General features: G+C 51.4%; 7 protein-coding genes across 7 annotated transcripts; 3 read left to right on the top strand and 4 right to left on the bottom strand.

Annotated features, from left to right (window-relative positions):
• Nucleotides 1–2,405: 2,405 nt before the first annotated feature.
• TrAtP1_008662 (uncharacterized protein) lies at nucleotides 2,406–3,991 on the bottom strand (the record flags this gene model as incomplete). Its single annotated transcript, XM_014086922.2, has 5 exons — nucleotides 2,406–2,809; nucleotides 2,878–3,369; nucleotides 3,453–3,485; nucleotides 3,567–3,598; nucleotides 3,978–3,991. 5 exons carry the CDS (start codon nucleotides 3,989–3,991, stop codon nucleotides 2,406–2,408), a joined length of 975 nt encoding a protein of 324 aa, XP_013942397.2.
• Nucleotides 3,992–4,226: 235 nt separating this feature from the next.
• TrAtP1_008661 (uncharacterized protein) lies at nucleotides 4,227–7,484 on the top strand (the record flags this gene model as incomplete). Its single annotated transcript, XM_066113999.1, has 3 exons — nucleotides 4,227–4,562; nucleotides 4,641–5,035; nucleotides 5,092–7,484. The coding sequence occupies exons 1-3, from the start codon at nucleotides 4,312–4,314 to the stop codon at nucleotides 7,482–7,484; spliced, it is 3,039 nt and encodes a 1,012-aa protein (XP_065970091.1). The 5' UTR covers nucleotides 4,227–4,311.
• Nucleotides 5,880–9,597, bottom strand: TrAtP1_008660 (uncharacterized protein). The gene is made up of 2 exons (XM_014086921.2): nucleotides 8,757–9,597; nucleotides 5,880–8,663 (listed from the first exon to the last, which is right to left on the bottom strand). Exons 1-2 carry the CDS (start codon nucleotides 8,818–8,820, stop codon nucleotides 8,029–8,031), a joined length of 699 nt encoding a protein of 232 aa, XP_013942396.1. The 5' UTR covers nucleotides 8,821–9,597; the 3' UTR covers nucleotides 5,880–8,028.
• A 977-nt stretch (nucleotides 9,598–10,574) lies between these two features.
• Nucleotides 10,575–11,486, top strand: TrAtP1_008659 (uncharacterized protein; the record flags this gene model as incomplete). The annotated part of the gene is made up of 1 exon (XM_014086920.2): nucleotides 10,575–11,486. One exon carries the CDS (start codon nucleotides 10,575–10,577, stop codon nucleotides 11,484–11,486), a length of 912 nt encoding a protein of 303 aa, XP_013942395.2.
• Nucleotides 11,487–11,686: 200 nt separating this feature from the next.
• On the bottom strand, nucleotides 11,687–13,064 carry TrAtP1_008658 (uncharacterized protein; the record flags this gene model as incomplete). The annotated part of the gene is made up of 2 exons (XM_014086919.2): nucleotides 11,687–11,986; nucleotides 12,051–13,064. The coding sequence occupies 2 exons, from the start codon at nucleotides 13,062–13,064 to the stop codon at nucleotides 11,687–11,689; spliced, it is 1,314 nt and encodes a 437-aa protein (XP_013942394.2).
• Nucleotides 13,065–15,424: 2,360 nt separating this feature from the next.
• Nucleotides 15,425–16,219, top strand: TrAtP1_008657 (uncharacterized protein; the record flags this gene model as incomplete). Its single annotated transcript, XM_014086918.2, has 3 exons — nucleotides 15,425–15,490; nucleotides 15,569–15,703; nucleotides 15,812–16,219. 3 exons carry the CDS (start codon nucleotides 15,425–15,427, stop codon nucleotides 16,217–16,219), a joined length of 609 nt encoding a protein of 202 aa, XP_013942393.1.
• A 655-nt stretch (nucleotides 16,220–16,874) lies between these two features.
• TrAtP1_008656 (uncharacterized protein) lies at nucleotides 16,875–17,801 on the bottom strand (the record flags this gene model as incomplete). The annotated part of the gene is made up of 1 exon (XM_014086325.2): nucleotides 16,875–17,801. One exon carries the CDS (start codon nucleotides 17,799–17,801, stop codon nucleotides 16,875–16,877), a length of 927 nt encoding a protein of 308 aa, XP_013941800.2.
• Between the last annotated feature and the right edge of the window lie 535 nt (nucleotides 17,802–18,336).

The raw sequence follows: 18,336 nt of genomic DNA, 5'->3' as shown, positions 1-18,336 counted from the left end.
CTCTATGCACAACTGCTAGAGAGAAGCTAGCGGTGCGGTCTATTAGGCGAGCTTCTTGAAATACCTTAGTTGATACATGTTCGACTAGCCATCTGTTGTTCAATCTTTGGTTGACGGTCAAGTATACCAACGGTATCCACATGCCATTGGGAGCCATGCAGTAGGGAAATCACCGAACATTCCTCCCTACTAAAAGCACCAAACTCAGTGTTTGCCAGACTGGTGTATTTCTTTCATTTTCTCCTGGTGAGCTTCGATTGATGTTTAGGCCACTGCCAACAGATTACTTGGCTGAATGGGTTACCTCATGACCCCTGTAGGCCGTCATTGAGGGAATAACTTGTATTCCCCGTCCTCGGGTGTTCTTTTGTCAAGTGCCCAACACCGCACGTACTGAGAGAGTAGGTCAAAAGAAAATCCTTAAGTAATACACTCCCTTGTCAATTTGAAATCGAATCTCGATCTAGTTTAGTCCTGTAGCTGAGATGTCGGCCCTCTGTAAATTGGCGCCCATGCAGCCTGCTTGTCATCGTGGCTGGAGTGTATGCAAGCCGGCCATAATCCGACAGGGCCATGCTATTTGGCGTGCTGACGGACACTATTAGAACCTGCATCTGCATACACGTATGGGTACTATTCACACAACCCCCCCAGCCCAAGAGAGTGTCTCTAACAACCCCAGAAAGAGGCCTTTGTAAATGGACCATAGATTCCGCTCTCGCCCCGAGTCATTGCTTTTTACGATTCCTTGCACAGCACATCTGGCTTCCTGCAATCTGCAGGCTTACCACTATCACACGGGATATAAAGCTACATGTAGCTTTTCCGTCGTCGACAGGCGTAGGAAAACGTGGCACAAGTAACAGCCAGGGCCATAGGGCCAGTAACATTCAGGAAGCGGAGACACACAGATCAACGGCACGTCATCAAGTTTTCTCATCCGTCCTTCGTGCTAGTTACGTTTCCTGCATCATTCAGGGAGGTAGCATCATGGAAGTGACAGGTGGAGGAGTGGAAATAGTATTCGCGCGCTAGGCGACATTGCATGAACCCCCATTCGGAGTAATCCATACAAGTACTGCGACTCTGTATAACAGCTCAAGCACCTAAAATGAGCGGTCCATCTACGTGACATGGAGGTCAAGCATCTGTAGACCACCTTTCGTGGGCACTAATAGAGTATACCGAGTACGCTTCGCTTAATTCGATGGGGGGCGGCGGCCAACAACATGCCGCAATGACTGAGGATATATACAAAGTACAAAGGATCATACTGTAGTAGTCTTGCTTTGACGTGTTCAGTTCCGCACAAAGAAAGCACCGTCACAAAATGACAGCTCTTGTGGATCCTGCCCGATGAAGAAATGCTGCTGGTTCTTTGCCCATGCACGGGTAAAAGTCCGTCAATCCGCGCTGAGAAAAAGATGTTCCCAAAGCGGACGGTTGACAGGCGAGATTCGATTTCTCAAGCTCCGGTGTGGGAAATACTGTCGTCATGGAGATTTCCAATGCTCGGCTCCGACAAGTTGGTTACACACGTAATGGATGCATTCTTTCCTCTCTAGCACTGCGCCGGAGCAGACACGGCCGGCCCCTTGAAGATCAATGCCCGCTTTGAGGCGTGGCTCTATTCGTGCCAACGCCTACGTCCGCGGTTTTTCCCAACTTGTTCACTTGCAGCCTTTGGGAAAGGGCCTTGGCTTTATGCACAATAATGTGACAAAGTTAAACATATTAAAGCGGAACGAGCAGCATTGAGCCATGGATGAACACGAGCATGGTATTACATTAGCTGTGCTGCAGCTGTGGTATATGATTCACGAGTCTGACGTCGTTCACCGTCAGGAACTGGATTGATGAAGAAGTCCGCATGCAAGATATTACTCAGCCAATGTCTTTTTTTAGGCGATTCTGCACAAATAGGAAAGACGGCAAATTGTGCCATTCTTGCTTGATTTAGAACAATTGTTCAAGTTCAGATGAAAATGGTATCGTGATTCGTTGCTCCTTGCTGGCTGAGCTAAGCACCGAAAGGAAACCATTGTAACCAGAGTAACATGTATGTGGTTTCAGTTTAAAAAAAAAAAACCGTCAATACAGACCTACTGTCATCGTGTTCAAGAAATAGATGGCATCATTCAGATTCCGCTGCCGTGTCTTTTCTAGAGCATTCTAAATTCTGTATCTGTTGAAGATTTATAATCCAAATTCTTGTCATCTAAAAATTTCTCGTTCTTCTTTGAAAGGAAAAAGCGCAAATTAGCAATAAAAACAGCATGATTTAAAAAAGAAATGCAGTCGCAACAGTTGTTGAACTTTAGATGTATGCCCGCCCGCACCGTTGACTTGTTTGTCATCGTATTTTTCACCCACCAAACGCCCCAAGTTTATCTTCCAAATCCAGATTAGTTCTCCCAGAAGCCAGGGAACAGGTACTCAATCTTCTTCATGGCCTCAGGGTTTCTTCCGGCTGGCTTAGTCATGAACTTGACAGCCCCGGAAGAAGTGCCCTCCCAGTGCTTGGCCAGAACAAGGTCGCTGTGGTCAAGCTTGATAAGCTGATCCAGAACACCTCCTACCAGTCTCTTGGCATTCTGGCTGTTGGCCTGCATGTACTTCAGGACCATGTCGACATTGACATCCTCGTATGAGTGCCAGCAGTCGTAGTCGGTTGCCATGCAGATGACCTGGTAAGCAATCTCAGCCTCACGAGCGAGCTTGGCCTCGGGGAGAGCAGACATGTTGATGACGGAGCCACCCCATGAGCGGTACATGTGAGATTCGGCTCGGGTTGAGAACTGAGGTCCCTCTGTATTGAAGAAGAGAATTAGCCGACACAAACTCTTTATTATCAGCCATCAAAAGGAGCAGACTTACCCATGCAGATGAGAGTGCCCTTGTCGTGAAGCACTACGCCGTCGCCCTCCATATGCGCCGCGCAAGTCTTGACAATCTGAGCCAGCTTGTTGTCAAACGGGTCCGCAAATCCAACATGGCCGACAACACCACCCTCGAAGAAGGTAAACGGCCTGATACCCTTTGTGCGATCGATAACCTGGTCAGGGACCACAAAGTCCATAGGCTTGATCTCCTCCTGGAGAGAGCCGACGGCAGAGAAGGCGATGATGCATCGGACACCGAGATGGCGGAGAGCAGCAATGTTGGCGCGGTTAGGAACCTCGTGAGGCGCAAACTGGTGGTGCACTCCATGACGGGCAAGGAACGCCACGTTTACGCCATTGTGGGAGAGGATGGAGATGGGCGAGGCGGGAGTGCCCCAAGGCGTGACGGGGTTGACGACGGCAATGGGCTCGTAGCCTTCGAGCTGGGCCAGGCCGGTGCCGCCAATGACACCGATGTGAATGGGCTCTAGATTTGAGCGTTAGAACCATCTTGATAGTCGTTGTGAAGCTGGATACAGCGGAAGTAGCAGGAAGAGGTTTGCGACATACGATCGAAAGAGGTGGGGAGGTCGGCCATTGTGACTGCTTCGTGGCGCTCAGAGAGTTAGTTGACGCCACTATAGCTAAACTTGAACAAACAATCTGTCTGCTGGATTGACTTACGTGTGGAATGAGCTGTATACAGAGATTTGAAGCTGGTGGGATATTCCTCTTCTTCAGCGAGACGGCAGAATCGTAGGAGCAACAAAATCGTGGTTGCGCTACAGAGCTACCCCTCTATCGATAGGGTTGGAGGGGCACGTTTTTTTCTTTTCTCATCCCATTAGCAGATTCGCATGCTACGGGCAGAGCACGCCATCACAAGAAGCAAGGGATCGGATCCTTGTAGCTCAGTGCTGGAAAAAGCTAGAGCTGCATCTAGAGAATTTTATCTATATTTTTCAAGTGTGTTGATAAAAAGCCATATCATGTCGCTTGAGAAACAGCCACACGGCAGTCTAGAAATTGGTTCCGCATCTATCTATATGTAGGAGTACAAAGTAAAGCGGCACCTATGTCAGAGTGCGCAAGTACCTGCAGAGACGCATGTGACAGGCGGACGCCTATATTTCCGATGATTTAGACATCTCATGAAAACATGATATATATAACAAGCAATACTGCTCTGGCCGACGCGGAGACTTTTTGCTTTTCCGTTATACTCGGAGCCGAATACTGGCAAGTTACAGCGCCCAAAGTCCGCTGCCTTATCGCTTCACGCTCTATCCCCGATACAGCGGGGCTCGCTTACCAAGCCGGCAACTTTTTTTTGCGGAACCTTCAGCCCTTCATAACCTGCAGCCAAGGCTGGATATATTCAAGCCATTAAAGCTTTTACCTGCGTGTACCTTCAGCAACGGCCGCCGAGATGAGGATGACGGAAACGGTTGATATCAACGACACCACTATTCTTGGGCAGGAGGTCGTGGCTGCGCCGCCGCAGGACAATGGCGGCGAGGTGTCGAATGAAACCATCGAGGAGCGGTGCTTTTCGGCCGCTCTCGTGTGTTTAGAAGGCCATTTCACCCAGTCGCCTCCCATGGGTCCTCAGACCACAGCCAGAGTGAGCTCGATGATCTCAAAGACGCTGGAAAAGACTCATACGCTTCGGAAAGCGAGGTAGAACCCGCCTTTTTCCACATCATATGCCTACGTGTAGGCCTGAAGCTTATTTTGACAGCTAACCGATGTCGACAGGGAGGCTCTGGCACGCAATGTAGCAATCTGGATATGGCTGACAAGGATCTTTGCTGCTGCTATCCCAAGCCTAACGTCGCGGTCCGTGGGGCCGCTATCTGCGTTGAATGACCCAAACAAGGGAGTCAGCCCCCAGGAGAGCACAGCCCTGATCGTTCTCAACCATGTTTCTGTCAAGGAAGACCTGGGGACGCTTATCAAGCTTATGCATATTGCTCGAAATCTTCTTGTAAATGCTGAGCCCGAGGTCCCCCAGGACATCTGTGCCGCAGTGCATTTTGACCAGATGGTTTACCAGACCATCATCCTGTGTGTCAACGTCACAAGTAAGGGTTATGACGGGGAGATTCTGGATGAGGCTCAGAGAGTGAAGCTCACTGATATTACTGAATTATGTATGTGATGGATCATCCGTGGACGTTGTAGAAGAAGAATTTCTGACTCCATACAGATAAGAAGCTGCTTGTGACTTCACTGCAGCAAGTTCACAACTGGACTGCCAAGCATGATCGCAACAAGATGTCGTTTTGGTTTGATGTTTTGTTTGACGATGACGGCGCGCTATCTGGACCGGAAGAAATTATGAGTGACGGTTCAGGGTTTCGGCCCGACGCGGCCAAGCACCAAGTTCAGCACTGGCTTGATCGGAACTCGAAGATGTGCGACACAGCGAGGAAGTTGCTCAAGGACTATGTCCAGAACCACGCAGACAAGCCGCCGGGAAATCTAGCCCCAATCCGGCCATTGGCCTGGAATTGGCTTCCAGATGTTCCTGCCGATTCGCCAGTCGACGTGCAAGAGGGTAACGAGAAGACGATTCCAGTCTGGAATGTGGACGAGACGGACAAGTTTGAGCAAGATCGGCTATACGGCCGTGTATCTCGTGAGATTGATACTTGGTGGCTTCGAGCGCGCGATCCCAATTATGAGGATTGGGTCGTGGGCATGCCGTCTGTGGAGTTTGCACAATCACGTACGGAGCATTGCCGGAATAATTTGGTCCACCGTTATGCCCATTCCTATCGAGCAGATCACTCACCACCTCCAGAGGGTGCAGAGGAAGACCTCTCTGACCATGAGCACTGCCATGAGTGTCATGAATGCTACCTCCGTCATCACCATCACCACGAAGACGATCATGAGTGCCATCACCACCACCACCATGACGACCACGAGCATGGGCATGTCCATGAAATCGATAATGAGCATGAGCATGAGCATGAGCATGAACATGAACATGAGCACGAGCACGAGCACGAGCACGAGCACGAGCACGCTGAGGGTGGCGATGAAGTAGTGGAGTGCGATCATCACCACCATCACCACCACGATGACGAGGACGACCATCACCACCATCACTGCCACCACCACCATCACCACGATCATGACTATCCTCACGACTATATGGATGATATGATGGACGACGAAGAGGTTGATGACGATGAGTCTTATGGCGACGGGCCGCTGACTGGACTCTTGACCGAAGTGCCCAACATCTTGGATCCTAAACAGATTGAAGCACTGCACATGATTATCAAGTCTTGTATCCTTGACCATGCGGGATCTGGATTGACACGTGTCGGAGAGAATCTACAAAAATCGCGATGCAGAATGTTCCTTGCATTGGACTGTGGAAAGAGCCTGCTCCGTGAATTGCTCGTCTTCATTGCAGTATGGGACAAGGATGAGCAGAGTCTTATTTTCCAGGTCACAACACAAATTGTCGAGGCTATCCACCACAGTGCTCTGGTGCCATATGCCTGGAACTCTCTGAGGATCCCCAAGGATATTATTTCTCCAGCGCAGACGGTCCTTTTACGTTTGGTCAATCACATGCTTCGAGCTCGTGCTACTAGCACCACCATCCAGGACCCCAAGGATCATACCAAGGACCTCAAGCTAGTCCACTTCTTCTTTAGCTTTTTCCGAAGCAGAATTGTGCCCGAGTGTGCGGCTCTCATGCATCTGCAGGCCCAAATCCGTGAGGAGAACCGCGATCCATCCGAGTTCCCTGTTGACAGCTGGGATATGGAGCGAGCAAAAGACGGACTGGCTCAGTACCTGGAATTTCTCACAACTGCGGCCGAGATGGTAGATATGAGACCTCATCTTATTGAGTGGCAGGCTATATACGACCTCATTACGGTTCTCAGCAGTCTTGAGGCGGCAGTTCCAAAGAAACCCATGGTTGAAGTGCCCAAGCGTGCACCAGCAGCCGAGACCGCCTCCAACGCAAACGGTAGCAACAGCGACCTAATGGTTGAGCGGCCATACTCTACCGGAAACGAGAATGCTCCTCCTTCGCCCCCGCCACCGCCTTTGCAGGAACCAGCTCACAAGTTCCCATGGAGTGGCATCAAGGGCCAGATTTTCACCATAATCGCAACGCTTCTGCAGCCGCCACCGGGACAAAGCAGCCCTGGCAATGCACAAGTGCAAATGCAGATGATGAAGTACAACGGCATTGTTCCCCTACTTAACTGCTGCGCATACGACGACCACAATCCATTTGCCAAGGAGCGAGTCACTATTTGTTTGAAATGGCTGCTGGACGGCTGCGAAGCAGCAAACAACTTTTTCCGCGAGCTTGTCAGCATGGCGCCGCAACCTAACCTGAGGCCGCCGCCAGGAGGCACCACGGTGTCGACAATCAGGGTTGATGGAGTACAAGGCGAAGTCAAGGTGCAAGTACGTTCGAATACGGCAGCGCCTCTGCCCGACCGCAGCACCAGCAGCACAGATGAGCTGCTTGAGAAGGCTGCTGAACTCAAATTGGGGTTGAACCAGACCAAGAAGAGTGGCGGCGGTGGACGGAGTAACATTGAGGAGGACTTCATGGCCTAGTTCTTTTGTGTTATTATATCTGGATTGCATATCATAGGCTGTATAGCTCATTAGCATTTTAGTGGAGTTTGGTGGGAAACGTTTATTCATCTGCATATATGATGACAAGTTTTGGTAACAAGATGAGCCAATTGACCTCAATAGACATGATTTGAAGTTGCTATCCTCTTTTCTCATTTCGGTTTGGTATCCAGAACAGGCTATACATGTGTATATTGATATGTAAACAACGCCGCAGAAAAGGCTAATTCTAATTGTAGATGACCAAAGATGACCGTCAAGACATGCATAAGGTACGCATACATGGATACATGGAATACAGGTAAAATAGAATGGGAGTAGGAGTGTGTGCTTGTGTTTGTGCGTTTGTGTTTGTGTGTGACGGCTGAGCCAGCCTAATCCGCCGTCGAACAAAGTCCCCCCCGTTATGCATTATCCGTCTTTTTGATATTTTCTTCTTTCCTTGTATAATTAATAATCCCTTTTTTGTTTTTTCATTTGTTTCGTTGTCAGTTTCATCTTCATTCCCAACCTTGCGCCCTCCTCAATTTGATCCATTGACCGGAAGCTTGCCCTCCGTCTTCTCAACGTATGCCACCAGGTCAGCAATCGTGCAGACCTTGAGCCCCCATTTCCGCGCAAAAGCGATGCACGCCTCGCCCCTCAGCATGCCGGGGTTGTTGTGCACCGCCCGTCCGGGAACGACCTCGCCGTCGTCGACAATCTCGCAGATGACGCCGGCCTCTGCCTTGCCGGCCAGGCGACAGAACTCGGTGGCCGCCTCGGTATGGCCGTTGCGGGCGCGCACGCCGCCGGGAGCAGCGCGCAGCGGCAGGACATGGCCGGGGCGGCGCAGGCTCGACGCCGAAGAGGCCGGGTCGGCGAGGACGCGGCAGACGAGGGCGCGGTCGTGGGCGCTGATGCCGGTGGTGACGGAGGGGTCGGCGGCGTCGACGGAGACGGTGTAGGCGGTGCCGCGCGGGTCTTCGCTGCGCTGGACCATGGGCGGCAGGCCGAGGGCGTCGGCGCGGGCGTGGGTGATGGGCGCGCAGATGTAGCCCGACGAGTGGCGCACCATCCAGGCCATCTGCTCGGTGGTGACGGCTTCGGCGGCGATGATGAGGTCGGCTTCGTTTTCGCGCGAGGGGTCGTCGAGCACGACGAGGAATTCGCCTCTACCTGTTAGTTGGCGGGGCAAAGGTCAGCCATTGCGTCTCGAGAGGGGAGGGGAGGACAAGGGGACGGCTTGGAGAGTGAGGCAGAGGCACGTACGGAAAGCCTCGATGGAGTCTGGGATTGAGTCAAAGAGACTCTGGTCTAGGGTGGTGGAAGGCATTGTTGCTGGTATTGGCGAGTTGTGTGTTGTTGTATGTTGGGTATCACAAGTTGTTCAAAATATGCGCTGCTCTTGCTGAGATTGGGCTACTTTTGCTCTTTTCTGTTGCTCGAATTGTGCCAAAGAAATGATGACGGGACAGAAAAAGAGGACGACGGATTCGGAAGAATATGACGATTTGCGATGCTGCGTCCTTCGGGAAACGGAGACGCAAGCCCGCGCAGTAGTAGCACGGATGGAGTGACTTTTTGTTCGACGGACTTCCACGGCCGACTGCAGCGAGAAAGCCCGGGCGGCAAGTACTGGACCCTTGGCTGGACTTTGTCGGGCCGGCTATAGCACGCCGAGCTGAACCAGTTTTTTGGCGCCGCTTGGGTTGATTTGAAAGCTTGTGAAGCTGGCGCTGGCAAGTCGGTAGCGGCAAAGCCGAGACTCAATGGAGGGGCAAATGCCGAGCAGAGTCCCCCGGTTGAGGAGTTGGATGGAGATAGTTCGCGGTTTTGGAGCGGGCGATCTGCAGTGAGGACTGGGGAGTTGAGCTGGCTGAAATTTTGGGCGCAGTGATGGTTTGTTTGAGTTTTGTCGTCTTCTTTGCCTTGGGTATTCGCTTCAATGGCAAAAGTAGGTATTGTGAAGTATCAAAAGAAGGCAAAGTAAACTGAAGCGCACGAAGCAGACTAGACTTGTTGAGAAAACGAAACGTCTTTTTTTTCTTCTTTTTCCCTCTTTACGCTGGCTCGGCGCTGGGGCCTCGGCCAGATATATGTAACAAAACTAAGCACTTTCTAATACAACTCCAAACCCGCGACTTCGGTGCGCCGGCTTTTCCATCTTATGATACTGGCTCGGGGATTTGCTGCAGGATGATGGCATTAGAGGAACCAATCCACCAGCCCTTGCGCTGCGTGCCTGTTGTCAGCAATCCCGCGGTTCGAGGTAATGATGTGTAAGCCGAGAGAGGAGCCATGGCGGCACTAGCGCTCTGCTGTTGCGTGTTAGTTTGGGGACTCAGGGCAAGATTGCTTCTGAATTGAGGCTGGATTGAGGGAGTGATTGATAATACAGGAGAATGGAATGTGGAATTAACGTGTATTGAGATGCTATATAGATTGTACAACAAGTTTGGTCGTGTACGAATTGGCAAGATGATGACTGCGCTACAGATGCAGGTATGCAAGGTGCTTTGGATCAGCGGCCAGGGTTTAATACTTTATGTCTTGACTCTCATCATCCAGCCATTGTACGCACAAAATACGACTGTGGCTCATGCATTTGTTTGATAGTTGAAATAAAAAGAGACTCGGAATTTACAGCTGCTTACACAGCAATCAGTAAATCGTAATAACAAAGAAAAGACGCCAGATATGTCAGCCCCAATACAAAGCTCAGGTAGCCAACCGCGCGGGTATTCATTCTCGAACTTTTTTTCCTCCCTCTAGCCCCAATTCCCGCGTCTCCACCGCCCAGCCAAGGGTCCAGCGACACGCCAGAACGGCCCCTCAGTTGTTGCTTTGAGAACCTGAGGAAGAATTAGACAAGGCCGGAGTTGTTCGATTCTTCTTTGTCAGCTGTTTTTCTCAGGTGGTGGTCTAGCAATCCTTCTAGCCCAATTCGATATCCAGCGCTGCTGCTCTCGGCATCCCAACCCGCTGAGCTCCGCACACCCCGAGCCTCCGAAACCTGGCCTTTGCATCACCACCATCGTCATCTGCAGTTCACCACCTCCGGGCGCAAATCGCTTCACTCCAGGGCAGATGGCCGCACCGACCCGGGCAGCGACAAAGGCCCTGCGCCGCCTGCCTGTGCCTCGCCCGTCGCTGCAGGCCACCACCATCCCTGTAGCCGGAGCTGTGCCGCTGCCATTCGCCGCGCAGACCCAGCAGCCGCGATGGCACTCAGCCTCAGCCTCTGCCTCGTCCGTCAACCCCAACGAGGTCTCGCACTTCAATGCCCTGGCCGCCGAATGGTGGGATCCCCACGGGTCCTCGCGCCTGCTGCACCTGATGAACCCCCTGCGCCACGACTTCATCCGCCGCTGTCTCCAGGCCTCCGACTCGGCGCCTCGGCTCGACGACCGCAGCGCCGACAGCACCGTCACGTACCTCGACATTGGCTGCGGCGGCGGCATCTTCGCCGAGAGCGCGGCGCGGCTGCCCTCGACGAGGCACGTCACGGCCATTGACCCCACGCCGTCCGTCCTGAGCGTTGCAAAGGCACATGCGCGCAAGGACCCGCTGCTGGCCACGAAGCTCTCCTACAAGCAGTCGTCCATCGAGCAGCTACAAGTCCCGCCAGAAGGGCACGGCTACGACATTGTCTCGCTCTTCGAGGTCATCGAGCACATTGACGACCCCGGCGCGTTCCTCGACAAGGTGCGGCCGTTTGTCAAGCCGGGCGGGTGGCTCGTCATGAGCACGATTGCGCGCACGTGGATGAGCTGGTTGACGACGAATCTGATTGCCGAGGACATACTGCGAATCGTGCCGCCGGGGACGCACGATTGGAACAAATACCTGAATGAAGAGGAGCTGAAGGGGTTCCTGGCTGGCAAGGGCTGGGACAGCGCAAACGTCATGGGCGTGGTGTATGTCCCTGGGCTGGGATGGAAAGAGGTCAAGGGCAGTGAAAAGGTGGGCAACTATTTCTTTGCTGTGCGCAAGGTATAGTTGGAGAAGAGGTTGGTTGGTTTGTAAAATTACTTGGCTGGAGAGGTATGTGACGTATATACCTTGCATGTATCAAATATGGGCATAGGAGGATATGATACCCTTACAATGTGCGATGAATTAAACAACAGGAGAGATGGCTAGACGATGCAAAAGTTACTGTACAATATCTGAATAGAAGCTGGAAAATAAAAAGGCGTTCAATCTACAAAAGGTTTTAGACGGGCATCGTTTAATTCATTATGGGTATCATTTTCTACAATATTCACATCTAGACGCAGCTTCATGACAATTCCCGCTTCGCCTCTCTTTTGACTCCTCTGCCTCTGGCCCCCCCTTGCTTGTCGCTGGCTGCCAACAAGAAGTGACTCGTCAGCATCATCTTCATCCTCGTCGTCCATGTCCTGGCGATTCTGCTCAGCTTGCCTCCAGCGCTGTATTCTCCTCTTCATAGCTTCGTCTAGGAAGAATTCTTCTTCAAAACGAATTCGAGAGAATTTCTTGATTTTGTTCACCCATTAGCATAGAATCATACAAAAATAAAATTGAAGACGAGGTTCTCACCTGTGAACAGCCTGTTTGGGGACACTGAAGCTCGCCCCGGAAAGGCAAGTAATCCAGGATGGCGGCTTTCTCAAATACGTGTGGGCACTTGCGACTTCTATAGGGTTCATTCATGGGGAGGAGGGTCAGGGGACAATTGACGCTGATATTCTCTCGCGAGACAGCCACCTCCTCGTCATCGTCAAAGGAGCCATTTTGCGCATCACGACTGGGGATTGTCATCTCGGGCTCGCCATTGGAGTCGAACCACCGTGAGGCATCTGGCAGAGGAGGGCCGTCTTCGCCCGCCGCAGCCTCGTGCCACAGCTTCTTGAAGCCGACATAGTCATTGTTGAGGCCGTAGCGCTGGTGGACGCTGAGACCCGTGTATTCTGCCCTCTTCTTGGCGCGGAGATCGCGAAAGGTATCGACGATGCTGTTCACGGGTTCCTGTCGGTCGTCTTCATTGGTCTCATTGGCGGCGGCGTCTTCTTCGTCGCTATCAACGCCATTGGCACGTCTCCGCCGGCTCTGTGTCGCGGCCGCACTTCTTGTTTGAGCTATTGAATTCGTTGTCGCAGTGGTACTGAGGTCCTCCAAGACAGAAGCCTCGTCCTCTAGCTCGGCTTTTCGATCAATCGTCTCTCTCAGCGCACGCTCTGACTCGCGCGTCAACTTTTCGACGTCGGTTTCGAATTCGGGCATCTGCTGTTCGAGGCGCTCCTCTTCGGCCGTCTTGTCCGTGTCCTTTTCTTTCCGGCGCTCAGAGACAATGGCCAGTCGGTCCTGGCCTCTGCGCAGACGTTCGTTGAGATCGCTCACGCTGAGGCCAAGATGGCGAATCGAGTCCTTTAGCTGCGCCTCATACGGTGCAGCGCCGCGATGGTTTGAGAGCTCAATCAGCTCTCGTCGGGCCGTGTCGGAAAGAGGGAAAGAAAGCGGCTCGTAGTCAGGCAGGGCTGTGATGGTGGTTGTTGAAGTGCTGGTCGTTGCAGTAGCCGTACGGCCGCCGCGGCTGAATAGACGGCGAGACATTGTGCGAGGGAGTCGAATTGAAGGTATTCAAATGCCGACTACCTCATAACAGCATCTTTGCATCAGACTGTTGATAGTACTAGAATGCTGCTGTATCTTCAATTCACATGGTGGGGTTGAAGACGCGCTTGACTTGCGCGATCTGCCAGGTGCTGTTAATTGCGAATTACTAAGCCTAGTCCCTGTTTATTGGCGGGCAACACACTACGACTCCAAACGTTGCATGGCAGCTTATTATCATAGCTAAAAACCATATTTGGAACTTGTGAGGCGTTCGTCTACGTTATTACCCGATAGCTCCCGAATTTTATTATTTATTTATTTGTCTTCAAAGCCTATTTCACGTATAGAATCAACTCGCCGTCCATGGACCGAATGAATGATCCAAACGCCCGGCAGCGGTTCTTCCTCAGCATCATCAGCTACTCTTCGCATGCTGCCTATTGATTTCACACCTAGCAGCGTCGTCAATCAGTTGGACTTCTTTACCCTCATCAGCCACTAGATCGGCCTGGCAGTTGTATCTTACCTCCCCCATTTGATTCGCAAGAAATGCTAGGCTAGGAAACGGCGCATCCCGAACCCCTTGCTAGCTTCTCAGCCCTTCAACTTCAGCTATACTCCCCATCCATGATAGTCTATGGAGTATGATACCAATAGATCTCTATACCGGTTCATTGAGGCCAGCTAGCTTTCCGCAGACCAGGCATCGTGCCAACGCAACATCCGAATCTCGCAACCTCTCCTCGTGATACTCCTGTTGGCCGGGTGCATTTGTTTGGCCACCACAGCGCCAAAGATACGACCTAGCAGCCAGTCAAGGATTTGCATGTCAGGCACATCTGCAGAATCACAGCAGTACAGAAGAGAAATTCCAACATGTTGCCATTGCTTCAGCAACTTGGACCAGGTACTTGGGCTCCCATGCTTGCAACTGCGTCATCTAGCTGCTTATAACTGACGCAGCCACAGCTGCAAGTCGCAGAGAATGACCAGGAATGCTTCTCTCAACTTGCGCTTTCACCGTAACTGTGCAACATTGAGGCTAGCTGCAGCGTCTCGTAACTCCACTCTTGTCTCAGCCATTGATTGTCTCATGCGAGACGTCGGAGACACATCAGAGCCCCGAGTACGAAGCACGTCGTGCCATCTGCATTACCACTTACTTGATACTCGTGCTCTCTACTGTTCCGGTACTAGGTAGCATTGGCTACGGCTGATTTTGTGCTAACCAACGGCAGCACAGCTCGGCATGTCAAAGGATCTTCCAAGGCTACGCTCCTTTCTGTCACTTGATATTTCGCCGCCTCTTCGATTCATGACGATGGCGATGTGTGACTTCGGTTGTGGCTTGATATAAGATGGCAAAGTCGAATGCCGCATTCTTGCGCCCATCAGCAGAACTCAGACTTGTCAAAAGCCTAGAACCCCCAGGCTCACAATCAAAGCAACGGGGACGCCATGAGAAGCAGGAAAAGTGAAACTCTACAGCGCGCCCCCGCTGATGGGAAACTACTCATGCGGCCTTTGACCAGCATCAGAGACTGGGATTCCCCGATCGTCCTGGAGCAATGGCGCCCAGGACCCCGATCGCCATCCGGATTACATCTCCCAGCATCGGACCAATCATCGGCTCGCCGCGGCCCCTTGGCCACGATGCTTTGAGCGCTAACAGACCGAGTGGATATTCCTGACGCCAAGTGGTAGTGCGCTAACAGCGGCGCGCTGAGACGTTCGCCCTGCCAGCCCTCTCGATGGTGGTTAGAGCCTCCCGTGCCTGTGATCTGAGATGGGCGCCGTGTATCGAAGATGTCAAGCCTCTTGCAGAACGGCCCCCTGCACATACCTGCACATACCTGCAGGCTGCCTCAGCGCCGCCCATCTGCTGGCGTGTGCCAACAAAGTTGCGCCATGGCTGCGTCAGAAATCAAGCTTTCAGGCCCGGCCCCGATGCTCAAAAGGTCCCCATTACAGTCATGTCAGGAGGGAGTGGACGGTGAGGGAGCAAACATTATGAAGCGGGTTTTGGGCTTGAATGGAGCCGCGCAAAGTAATCACCTGTGGCCGTTTTCGTCTCGTGTCTTTCTCGTGCCCTTTTCCCCCCGGGCTACTTTCCCATCCGCTTTGCCAGCTTGTATTCTTATCCCTGGATTTGAAAATAGTACTTAATAAGCGCTGCTATATTGCAGTCTGCTTCTCTCATGCTGTACAACTTCTAATTTCCTCACTCTTCTCCCATTGGTTTTTTCAAAATCCCTATAAAAGCTGTATGAGGTTGAAATAATCCAGTCTTTTCAAAACTCTCAAAATCACCTGTTTATCGTCGTTTTGCATCTCTGTTACATGTAAGGGGTGCCAAAATGGTTCCTTCAGGGTCTTCAAAACTACCGCTGCAGCTGAATCCGTGGGAAAACCATGCTCTTGATGTAAGATCCATCTCTTCGCCTATTGATTTGGGGGCCAGTATTAGCGGAAAGCCCGATATTAACACTCTATGCGACCAGTACCAATTTCCATCCCCGCCTGACAGTCACGTTGGAGGTGGCAACAGTTCCCCTGCTGCTTGGAAACAACTTCAGGATTCCGTGATATATCCTGGCATTTACTCGGCTAGCGGGCTAGATGTGATGGGCATCTTGGTAAGCATCACCTCTTGTCTCCTTTCTTTTTCTCGTTCGGCCGCGTTGCATTCTTCGTAGGAGCACCCTTGTGCTTGAACTTGTTGCTAATTGGTTTACAACTACTAGCTCCGACTTGTGTCTCGACCAAACCCCGGCATTGAACTCGGCCCTCTCGACTGTTCCGTCTCGCTCACATTATGCGATCTCAGCTTACCAAATCTACCCATCATCTATGCCTCCCCGGGATTCTACGAGTTGACTGGCTACTCTGCCTCGGAAACACTTGGTAGAAACTGTCGATTTCTACAACACCCTCCCTATGCAAACCAGACAGCCGGATCAGGGGTGTCTTCAGAACTCGCCGAGCCCGTCACAAAGATGCGATGGGCAATCCAAGCCCATCAAGAAGTCCGAGTGGAAGTCGCCAACTACAAGAGAAACGGGAAACGATTCACCAACATCGTCACTGTAATTCCGTTACTCCCAGACGCTGACGGACATCATTATGCCGTCGGGTTACAAGCCGAAGTATGAAAAAAACCACAACCCCTTCTGGAGATGTTGGGGACGCTACATATGACGAAAGCCCCCTTTGGAAGTAATCACTTCCTTCCAACTTTCACCTATAAACGACTACTAGATATACACGACATCGTACCTGCGAAATTTTTTGGGCGTATCTTCATTCAAGTTTGCATATGACGTCTTTCTTTGGCGCGCTTGGATTCCGGATCATGAATATACCTGACGCATAGTTGATAATCTTTTTTTTATAGCAGCGTTGAAAGACTTTTTTTTCTTTTTCTTTTTCCTTTTCTGATTTAATGTTACTGCATAATATGGGACGAACACGAACACGAGCATGGATATGGATGATTCTTCTCTTTTGTTGTGGGGCTTTATATAACGGCATGATAATTTATGATTTCTTCTCCTATTTCTTCTACTTCTTCTCATCATGGGGGTTGGGGATAAACGGAGGCTATACGGATGGGGGCACGATGAAAAGTCTCGCGATAGCGTTCTACATACACGAAGAACAGAACAGAATTATACATCATAAATCCGTATATGACATGTACATCTAATTGGTCATCGTCGCTGTCTTACAAATGGCGTGATATACGTAACTCTACCCAAGAAAAGCCCCGCGCTGTACTTGGGCATCGCATCAGTCGTTTTCCAGCATCTACTTCCTCAACCGGCTGGACCGGCGACGGCCACTGTCTTCCTCCATCACCTCTTCTTTGATCTCCTTTTTAACAGGAATAGGCTTCGACTTTTCTGCCGCGGCTTTGCCCCGCCTCTTCTTGGCAGGCGGGCTCTCTCCATCGGATTCTTCTAATTCTTCTTTAACCTTTGTCGCCTGCTTTCGTGATCTCTTAGGCTTAACTTCTTCAACCGCCTCCTTGTCATCGTCATCCTCTTCCTTAGGCTCGGCCTTTACAGCCTTGCCCTTTGCAGGCTTGGCTTTCTCTGATTCGCTCTTTATAGATTCTGTTTTGGCACCGGCAACGACAGCGCCAGTCTTCTTTTGTACACCAGGGGCATAGCAGCTAGTCCGTCCGCCAACCGTTATGAAGGCGAGTTTCTCGCCATTTGGAAGCTTGGGCGCTGAGCTCTTATCTCCTTTGCCCCATCGGTGATTGAAGAGCCAGTGTTCAGGGAACTCATTCGAGTCGCCGAGCTTGTCCACTGCTAGCTGGCAGACATAGCGGATAGCCTCGTGCAGGCGCGCAATCTCCTTGCCGCTAAAAGTATCCGAGTACTGTTCCGGATGGATCTTGGACTGGTAGAGCGTCTCGTCGGCAACCCAGTTCCCGATGCCGCTGATGACAGTCTGGTCAAGCAACAGCGCCTTGATGGGGACGTGACGGGATTGTATCTTGCCGCGAAGATACTCTTCCGTGAAGATGTCCTTGTCGACCACGGGATCCGGTCCATTCTCCACAAGCGGGGAGTATTTTCGAATGGAATCGCCAGGGCAGTCGACGAGCCGCACGCGGCCGAATCTCCGGGCGTCGGTGAATGCGACTTCGACGGGCTCCTTGTCAGTGGTGCTGATTTGGAATTTCCAGAATTTGGGAGGCCATTGGGCAATGTCGCTTTCCTTCATTTTCTTGTAGTAGTTTGTATAAGCCGTTTTCTCGCCATTAATGTGCACCCAGCCTGAGTGTGATGTGTGAGTGGCATGAGCACAGTTATGAAATGGGGTTTGGTTCAAGCATACCAGTCATGCCAAAATGCATAACTAAATGAGGCGGTTTATCCAAGGTTATCCTTGCATCAAGTGTTAATAAACTTCTGTTGTGAATATATAGATGCACTTTTCACATACCAAAAGTATTTTCCTTGATTGCCCGCCGATATAACCTAGTAGCAGTCAGACATGAGATGAAATGCTAGATTTGTGGGCGCATTCTCCATACCGTTCTCCCTTTCAAGGCTTCTTCTACCTCTTTTCCGCTAGTTCCAACCTTGCCGAAGACATTGCTATCGTCTATGGCAGAGGCCTTTGCTATGGTCTTTCCCACCAGCCTCTTGTTGAGGAAGTGTACTATCCGCGCGACTACATGATGTTAATTTCGGGTCGAAAAAATGCGTAGAGTGTACATTCCTTCGGCAATCTCAGGCATTGCAATCAAGGTTAG

The sequence above is a fragment of the Trichoderma atroviride genome, chromosome 4, assembly GCF_020647795.1.
Source record: "Trichoderma atroviride chromosome 4, complete sequence".
NCBI lineage: Eukaryota > Fungi > Ascomycota > Sordariomycetes > Hypocreales > Hypocreaceae > Trichoderma > Trichoderma atroviride.
Note: the sequence above shows the minus strand (reverse complement) of the source record. Positions and strands in the feature narration are given on the sequence as shown.